At 36.7% G+C, this 10052-nt stretch overlaps 1 protein-coding gene across 1 annotated transcript; it reads right to left on the bottom strand.

Annotated features, from left to right (window-relative positions):
- Positions 1-169: 169 nt before the first annotated feature.
- Positions 170-6859, bottom strand: LOC140943306 (DNA-directed RNA polymerase II subunit RPB9-like). The gene is made up of 6 exons (XM_073392386.1): positions 6722-6859; positions 6082-6136; positions 3570-3643; positions 1426-1500; positions 1023-1074; positions 170-438 (listed from the first exon to the last, which is right to left on the bottom strand). The coding sequence occupies exons 1-6, from the start codon at positions 6784-6786 to the stop codon at positions 379-381; spliced, it is 381 nt and encodes a 126-aa protein (XP_073248487.1). The 5' UTR covers positions 6787-6859; the 3' UTR covers positions 170-378.
- Positions 6860-10052: the final 3193 nt, after the last annotated feature.

The raw sequence follows: 10052 nt of genomic DNA on the forward strand, positions 1-10052 counted from the left end.
TAAACATTTTCATGTTATTATTAAAGCAGGTTTAAGGGCCAGTGTGAACCTGTAATAAGTTGTGAAGTAGCCCCGTTTACACGTGTAACACTTAGGCAGGGAAATCACTCGAGAATCGTTAGACCAAGCTTTAACGTAAACTACATGAAATGAAACACTAGACTGGATATAAAACAAGAAGCTTTGTTTCATAAAAAAGTTCAATAAAACACAAACGGAATGCGGAGCTTTACGGTGTACATCAGTGAAATAGTTTCATGAAGGACATCTTTCTGGTGATGCAAAGCGAGCACGGCATCGTCCTTCGTCTTCTTCCACAAACATGAGACGCTCAAAAAGAAGTCAATAAATATTTTCTTTCACTTTGACTTTGACTGCTTATTCAGTCCATCTGTTACCACAGTTCACTGCTGTACAAACATAGTACAATCTCATTTGCTGCCAAAACAAAAATAAAGTGGGTGAATGATATAAAAAAATACTTTTAAATATTTTGGTATACTTTTTCTCAGGTAATACTTGATATTACTTTCGAGAGACTGGATGGTCAGTTGCTTGTTATTTAAAGCATTTGACAAGAAAAATTAAAAGTAAAGTTACATGTACTCTTAGCCTGGATGATAGCCCACATTTCAGTCGCCACCACTGGTTTCCCACTGGTGGCGTCGCCAAATGTTGGCTGTTTTCTCAGGCTGGGTTATTCTTTATTCTTGTAACGACTTTCACCCTTAACAGTTTAACGTCGCATTAACTTACTCTGTCACAATTTTTGAACAAAAAACAAACGATGGAGCACCGTCAGGGAGCTCCCACATAAACTGCAGCAGTGTTGTTATTATCCTTGGTGTTTGCCACCTTTTAAAACCAGTCTCTTCTACTATTAAAAGCTTTGGTGTCGACTAAGGAAAATAACAGCAAACAAAATTGTTACAAGTTTTTTTTGTGTTTTCCCAACATCAGTATGGGTTTACGAACACAGAATCACTGTACATCTTTATCTGTATAGGTTAGAAAACACTTACATCTGCTTTGCTGGACTGGGACTGGAAAAACACTGCTTCTCGGTGGCCACACCTTAACCAAAATAGCAAGATAGAAATCACCTAACTGTAAACAAACACTACAAAAGCCCTAATTGAATGAATCAAAAATAAAAATAAAAAAAAACAAAACGAAAAATAAAATAATAAACTCAGTTTTTTTTCCTGTTAGAAAGTAGCCTGTCTAGCAAACATTTTTGCACAAGTTCATTGAGAAAGTTGAGACAATAGCAAATCTATATAATTATGATAATGATGATGATAATAATAATAATAATAATAATAATAATAATAATAATAATAATAATAATAATAATAGTAATAATAACAATAACAGTGATAACATTATTATTATTATCTAATTTTCATTAAAGCAACAACATACTTTGGGCATTCATGTTGATCTGTTCTTGGTAATGTTGGGTCAGCAGTCACATCCGTAACAATCTGTGTCAGTTCACTGTTCGTGAAAGTAAAATTAAAAAAATAAAAATTATATCAAAAGTCAAAAAATATTACTGTTAATGGTAACTTAATCGTACAACACTGTACATGCAAATTTGTTGTAATAAATTGGGGATATGTGAAATACTCCAGGCGTAGTAGGCCCATTTCAGGGTTTGACTGTTATTTTCCCAAGAGTGCTTTCAATCCCTTAATTTCTGCATTGATTATAAGGTAAAACATTCATCAATCAGTTTTTTTTGCAGGCTCCACATGATTCTTTCTTCAAGTGGATAGTGGTAAACAAAGGAAAACAACTCCCTTGATGGGGTATGAGAGGCATTAAGCCTCCTAGACTTGTTCAAAAGAGTCTGACAAGACAATAGGATTTGAAACATGACATTCAAAACCAAGTCATGTGAGTGATGTGTTCCAAGCAAGCTCAGTTATGCCACACAAGTACAGCAGCGGCACAACACAAATGTCATACTATAGCCTGAGAAAAACAGCCAATGTTTCGCTATGCCACTGGTGGTTTCCCCGAAAAATGATGTCTGCGAAACGAGCACAGAAATTCCATACTGATGACGTGCACTATCCACATCTGGGTAGAGCTTCTGATTGGTTGGAAATATGCTTCACCCAATCAGCACTACCCAGATCTGGGTAAGATGCCATTTTTTTTTAGGAAAAACACCAGTAGCATTGCAAAATGTTGGCTGTTTTCTCAGGCTAATCATACTAATGCCGTGCCAAACTTAATTTGATATAAAAACTATAAATGTCAGGTAAATGCTATGTAACAAAAAGGGGACTTTTTAGTTTCATGAACATTTGACTGAATTCAATTTAAAATCTGAAATCAAGTCAAGCCACAGTCATGCTAATAGTCCAGTTTCAAATTTGTCATAGCCGCTGGCGGAATAAAAGCGCCAAAGACTTATTTGTACAAGGTTAGCCTCGACTTAATGTAAAATATTCACAAATATCGGCGAGAAGGTGCCTGAATTTAAGTAAACAATAGACACAGTTGTACACAGGTCTTCTTCTGACTGGAATTTGTGAATATACCGGTATTTACCTTGGATCAAGGCTAAACCTGTATAAATGAGTCTTCAATGCTTCTCTTTAGAAGCCGCAATGAATTTGAAACTGGACAATTTATCATGCCAGTCAGCATGAACCTACATGTACATGTACAATAGGTGCGGTCCACTGACACACCAAGGTAAAAGGCACTTACCACGGTACAAAAAGCTGTGGTAAATTCAATGTGGCTTTAGTTTACCATGGTAACATAAACACGTAAATTAATTCTCAAGGTACATGTAATTTAACCGCTTTTAAGGCTTCATTCGTGATATTGCAATAATAGTCGCCGTTGATCATGGCAGTATTACATAACATTTTCGTATAATTTAGCTGAAATTTCAACTGGTATGTTAGTCCTGAGCGAAAGTACACAGAGTTTGTTTCAATCTTGACCTAAGATTCCATTTTACAGTTCAGCTGCATCCCACTGTTCAATTACATGCCAGTAATAGAACATATTTTTTGGAAATATCGCTCCTAAATCTAGCCCAACGAACCAGTTCAAAATTTTGCCCTAGAATTTTCCTGTTACTTTCATCTACAACGTAAAATCTGCCATGTCATCATCCATCTTTCTCTCAACAGCGGGAAAGAAACCAATTAAACATCTTTGTGGTTTTTCACGTTGGTTTCAATTGAAGAAACCTGATTGGCTCCCTTGCCTTGGGTATCGAAAAACCCTAGCTGTTTACCACCGCAATTAAATGTCACAGGCGGTTTCTTTCTTCTCTCTGACGTAACCATGGATATTTCCCGTGGTAAAGTCTAGTCACAAGCACCACGCCAATTTCCCGCGGTAAAATAGTCATTTATAACACGGGAAAAGTGTCCTGTGTAACTGTCCATAATGTAGCATGATATGTCACCCCTATTAAGGCGATTTGATTCAGTACATCACAATATCAACAGGGTTATTTACAAAATTAGATGGGGCCTGTTGTCTGAACTCAATGACTGGTTATTCAACAATACATGTACAGTATGTATACTTACTTGACTTCATGAGTGATTTTGTTTACATAGATGCAGCAGTTATCTGCTTCTTGTTGATAATCACAGTTCCGACACTAAGAAAATAACATAGATATCACTTCAGGACATACATGTAATAAGTACAATCTGTAAGTACATCAGTATAAAATTAATACCTCTTGAATACTGTACGCAATGAGATCAAAATGAGTGTCTTTTTTTTATATACATGAGAAACAGAACTTATTAACTTTGTCAGCACAATGTGTCAAGACAACAAAACAGCCAATTTACATCTCATACCTTATTGAGGTAACCTTTCTACTTAAAGAGGAATATTGAGATAGATGAAAATCAGCGGTGCACTTGTCAAATTTTTGGTACACTGTGTATCAGTTTCTTCCAAATTTGGTCACTAATGATGTTAGTGCTGGTAAGAAACTACAATCAACAGATGTTGGTTAATAGTAGGCGGCTTTGGAACTCGCACCAAAGGTAAGCTGTATAAGTTCTGGAGGGCAGAGGCATCTAGGGACATTTTGAAATTTAGAGTCTCGGAAATGGCATTTGCAGAGATTTTCAAGACTATTTTCCACCATGGACGCCTTGTTGTTTTGTCAGAATACTTGCAAGACTGGGAACAATGCAGTCAAAATGTCCCATGTGTTCCACGACATCGCAGAGTTTGAAAATTTCCCAGATCTAAACCTGTTTAAATATGCATTCAGTGTCATTCAAAACTGGGGAACGGATGCTTTACAATTTTATTCCATGGTGCTTATTTTTTGTTAGCAGTGGTAGAAGGAAATGAAAGTCAGGCTAAGGATGGCTGACTTATTGACAGCCCTTATGTTAGCCCTGACAATTTAGCAAGTAATAAGGTAAAAAGCATTTTCCTTTCTTTAAATCTTGACAAAAGATTTCATTTTACAGTTCCACAGCATTCCACTTTTCGATTACATGCCAGTAATAGAACGTATTTTTGGGAAATATCTTTCCTAAATCTAGCCCAACAAACCAGTTCAAAATTTATCTTAAAATTTCCTGTTACATTGATCTTAATGTGAAATCTGCTATGTCAACATCGATTTTCCTCTAAACAGCATGAAAGAAACCCATTGAAAAAAGCAATTTTATTTTTGCTGTTTCATGTTAGTGTCAAACAAAGAAACGTGATTAGCTCTCTTGCCTTGGGTATCGAAAAACCCTCGTTATTTACCACGTTAACTGTCACGGGCGATTTCTTTATTCTTTTTGATTTAACCATGGATATTTACTATGGTCAATTTATCTTGGAAAGGTCTGGTCACAAGCACCACACCAATTTCCCGCAGTAAAAGGGTCATTTACCACGGTAAAAGTGTCGAGTGTAACCACACCTATTGTGTACAGTACCGTTCAAAAGTAAATTGATACTTGATTCTCGATCCTCGCGAGAATCGAGAATAGAGAATCGAGTCGACAATCGAGACTCGATTTTCGATTGTTGGGTCACGATTCTCTATTCTCGATTCCTGTGAGACTCATCAACCGGAATCGCCGTTTTTGCGATATGCACACGCAAAAGCATCTCAATTTGATATTTTGCCCTTCGCTTTTTATGGGACATGATTGTGTATATAACAGTTGCAATTTGAATATACATGCCAGAAAACTTCAGAAACCTCCACGACCTTTGAAAACAACTTTTAGTAGCGTGCAATACAAACCGCTTGCCCAATGCTGCAGTCACGTGCTAAGCAACGAAAAAGTTCATGCGTATCATGTTCCGTTGCGGAAAAAAGCAACCCAATTTTAGAAGCGATTACCTCAAACTAAGAAAGCGCTAAATTTCCTAGTATAATTAAAACCGTGGTTTCTCGAAAGTTTTCAAATTTCAGAGCAAAAAATTAGTCATGTTACGGATGGACGTGTATTTTACAGCTGATCTTTATCAAACCAAGCGGCCGGATAAGCCCAGAATCGTTTGACGTTACAAAATAAACATGTTGTTGCTTGTACGCGAGTAATACAGTGTTTGTTTGCATTTCAAGCAGGTATTTGAAACTTTACTTGAGAAAATGAAGCTTGATACAGATGTCCTTGAAGAAACATTCGCTTTATAACTTGAATGAATTGGTCTTCTTTCGAGCATACAGTCGCTTGCGCGAACATAACCATGCCACGTTGTGTTACAGTTGTATGTCTTTGTAAAATTATTGAGAAATCAGTCATGGGTGAATCTTTTGTTTTCTGTCCTGCGAGACTCGATTCTCGATAGCTTGTTGCCGATTGTCGATTCTCGATTCGCGCAGGAATCGAGAATCGCGAATTGAGTCGAGAATCGAGACTCGCAACCGACTGTTAACTTACTTTTGAACGGTACTGTATTTCATTTGACCACACTGAATTCCAAACTGTGAAACAGGAAGATAGTGTGGACTGTATAAAAGCTTTTCTATTGTCCTCAAGTTGGAAGAAAATAAAGTGTGTACTGCTGTTTAATTTATATACAAGTGTATAAAACTGAAAATGTAGTAGTGAGTACACTTACGGCATACAATAAAATTTTGTTTTCTTTGTCCTCCTTGGGATACAACATGTTGTTGCTGACGAGAAAAAATACGGTGCAAGCTTAAGCAAGCCCAGAAACAAGGTGCTTTAACACAAACTGCATTAAGAGAAAGCTGCTGCATTGATCGATCATCGATCTCCTGCAATATACTGTAAAAGCCACAGGGGCCCACACAATCTGTTTGTGTAGCCGATTGTTATTTTATAGTAAATGTACTGGATTTACCGTTTGCTTCACCTATAGCGATATATCGCTAACTATGTATATAAATCAATGATAAATAAACGTTGAATTACCTTGCCTGTGGTGTATAGTCGTCCTTTTGCCTCAAAAGCGGTTTTTTGGGCAGTCAACGGCGAACTCAAATTCATTCAAAATCGCCCAAAAAACCGCTTTTGAGGCAAAAGGACGACTATACACCACAGGCAAGGTAATTCAACGTTTATTTATCATTGATTTATATACATAGTTAGCGATATATCGCTATAGGTGAAGCAAACGGTAAATCCAGTACATTTACTATAAAATAACAATCGGCTACACAAACAGATTGTGTGGGCGCCCTGTGGTAAAAGCTTAAATAATCTTTCAAACATTATCATTTTTACACTGATCTTACCACTCTTGACAGAATTTGATGCCCACGAAACCAGGGCCATTGTCTGAACGACCTCTGATGTTCATAACACCTGAAATAAATTCTGTGCTCCTCAGCTGTTTTCGAGACACAGGAGAAACAAAAATCAAAATGGCGTCAAAGTTGGGCAAATGAGTGGAGACTGGGATCTTAAAATAAGACCCCTTTTGTAAGAATGCGGGCTCGGATCTCTTTGACCACAGGAGCCCAGGTCATAACAGCCGTCGAAGCCTGTCGAAGCCAACAGCAAGTGGTAACGTTTGCGCATGCGTCAAACTTGCTGGGAAGCACTTGTTGACGGGAAATCGAAATGGCCGAAAGCCGTTCTGAAGCACTTTCAAGGGAGATTTTTTTGCATACCCAATCTACAACAGACATGTCTTATAGATTGGATACTTTGGCTAAGCCATGCTGAAGTGTCATGTATGGGAGAAGGACCATTTAGGTTCTTAATTTTCGTCCATTTGGCTCCTCTGATGAAGCAGATAAAGCGTTCACGAGGTCGTTTGTTGTGATATGTTGATTTGTTGACATTCAAGCGGTCACGGATTTCTGGGTTATCGTCCACGATCTGCAGAGCTGCCTAACATTTAGGTAAGATATACCCCTTGATTTACTTTGTGAAATGTGGAGCAGCATCATCGAATGTTATGTGTTAAAATTATAGCAGCCTGAATTCAACGTAATTTATGTGACCCTGGTATTTTTGTAGTATTTGACCCTGACCGTACAGCGAGATCCAGTGATATATCCAACACAAGCGACTAAACAGGTTAAACTTCTCTTTCGGTCACTCCGTATTTTCACTTTTAATGGTTAATTCAAAGGGGGGAAGTTCGAGTATTTTGATACTATTTAGCGGCATGAAATCAATAAGCAAATTTCTTACTCTTACAAGTAAGGCCATAGTCGGATGTTTCCTTCCATTTTCGAAAATTTGCTTTTCTGGTTTACATTGGTGCTCTATGGCGATTATTTGTTCTCAGAGATAAAGAGATCGAGGCGGCGGATTGTGAAATATTATTTGCTAAAACTTCGTTAAAGATGGACAAATATTTCTTGTCCTTTTCAACCTTGTTTTTAGATTTTTCGTTAACATGTAAAAGTATATCCCAACAAAACTTATTTGTAAGAGCATTGTTTCGGAATACTCTTTCATTCTTGAATGTTTGATTTTGCATCCAAGGGGGGGAACACTGATGAATTTGCATTTTAATAATCATGCACTGTAAGCTCTCAGATTCACTGACCAGAACCCTCACCATTTGGAAGATTATTTTATTCTGATAATTATTCAATGATGATTTGTTTATACATACAAAATTGGCGCCTAAAAGAATTGTAATGTTATGCTTAAAATGTTTACTTAATGTCTTGAAACATAACTGAAATCAGTATAAAATATGAAAATACACATATGTGCATTCTTTCCCTGCCCTACTATAAAAGTGATTTAATAAGTGTGATTTAATGCATTTTCATATGACCATTACAATGTTACTCCCACTTTGACACTAGCACAAGTTCAAGCACAAAACAATTCTTGCCCTTGTTCACCTTTGCACTTGCTGGACTGCCATTTCTGTTTGAAGTACAGACAACACTGGACATGAAATCCCTGTATTTGATTCCTTACATTAGCATCCACATAAGAATTAGCTTCATCAGATACAATGTATTTGTACGCTTACAAAAATCATAAATGTTATTATTCCTTTTCTATCCAAAAGATTTCTTTCCTTTTTGAATATAAATTCGTATCCATGACACTTGACAAATCCTGAAAAAATATCTAAAGGGGTATCGCTAGTTGTGGGCAACAACTTGTTTGTTGTTTATTGTTTGTTTGCCAAAAATTGTACAAATGAAAAAAAATAAATCTAATTACTTAAACTCTCATGGCGAGGAAGCCCAAGAGAAGCCACCGGGCTTATAAGGAATGGGCTCCCTCAGTTAAATAATAAGAACAAAATATCATCATAATTACACATGGGGAAATCAATGGCAGAGCTACAGTAAATCTTAAAATAAGTATATTAGATAGTCGTACTAATCATAGTTCTAGGCTAAAAAAAGCGAAATGACAAAAAGAAAAAAACAAAACAAAAACGAAAGAAAATAAAAGAGCAAAGGAAGAAAAAAAAAATACATATATATATATATAAATTACTATTTATGATAAGAGGAATGCTTTCAGCTTACAGCAAAAGGAAGCAGTACTTGTTGCATTTCGAATTTCAAAACTAAGAGAGTTAAAAAATTTAGGATCTTGGAAACTGATGGAGAATTTTCTAATATTAGTCCTGCATTGTGGTAAATAAAAATGCTCTGAACTTCTAGTGCCATAAGGATGCACCTGGCGTGTCACCAAAAACATGTTATTGAAGCTATAAGGAAGTAAGCCAGATCTGTATTGATACATAAATTTTCCTATTTGAAGTTTGTAGATATTCTCAAGATTCAGAATTTTTAAATTTTTAAATAAGGGGTCAGTGTGAGCATCGAAAGCACTCCTCGACATTATTCTTACGACCCGTTTTTGAAGTGTGATTAATCTTCTGAGGTTTGATGGGTAGGTCGATGCCCAGACGCTCATGCAGTAGAATAAGTATGGATAGATAAGGCTAAAATATAGCATCCGTAAGGAGGAATTATTAAGGCAAAAACTTGATTTATAAATTATACCTATGGCTTTAGACACTTTCCGAGCAACATTATGTATATGTGATTTCCATGTTAAATGTTCATCCAAAATTACACCGAGAAAAGTAGCTTCCTTAACACGATCAATCGAATAATTACTAATATTAAAAGCTAAATCAAGTGTTTGCCTGTTTTGTCTCGGTCTGAAAATGCCATAGGGGTAACTTTTCACTCTCCGATAGAAATAGATCTTTTGATACTCTGGGTCTCATATATTCAGTGTTTGTGCACATGAATTTAGGAGCACTTGGCTTGCCAATGTCGGTTTGGCTGTGTATACACTGTAGTAGCGTATATAGTCATATATCATAGGCTGCACAAGTTGCAATTAATTTTATGTAAAATTGCCCCTGAAACAATCTCATTGATGCTCCTGGTGTCGCAAGATGACAAGTTATGAAAAATTTCATTTGCCTTTTTCCTGTTGCAGGAGCTCCCTATGAGATGCTCAGCACTAAACCTGGGTTCTGTCACTCCATCCATCTGTCAAGGGTCTGTCACTCCATCCTGAACTGCGTCAAATAGCCTTGGTGCCCCAGAAGACACACAGACAAGCTTTAATTTTAATGAGTCATGCATTGGCTCACTTGAAGCTACCATAAAGTCAGAC

The sequence above is a fragment of the Porites lutea genome, chromosome 7 (assembly GCF_958299795.1).
Source record: "Porites lutea chromosome 7, jaPorLute2.1, whole genome shotgun sequence".
Classification (NCBI taxonomy): domain Eukaryota; kingdom Metazoa; phylum Cnidaria; class Anthozoa; order Scleractinia; family Poritidae; genus Porites; species Porites lutea.

Coding starts and splice junctions, on each gene's coding strand:
- LOC140943306 (XM_073392386.1), bottom strand. CDS start 6,786: ATGAACATCAGAGGTCGTTCAGACAATGGCCCTGGTTTCGTGGGCATC. Junction 3,644..6,081: donor ACAAAATTTTATTGTATGCC/GTAAGTGTACTC, acceptor TTATTTTCTTAG/TGTCGGAACTGTGATTATCA. Junction 439..1,022: donor CCCAGTCCAGCAAAGCAGAT/GTAAGTGTTTTC, acceptor TTGTTTTGGCAG/CAAATGAGATTGTACTATGT.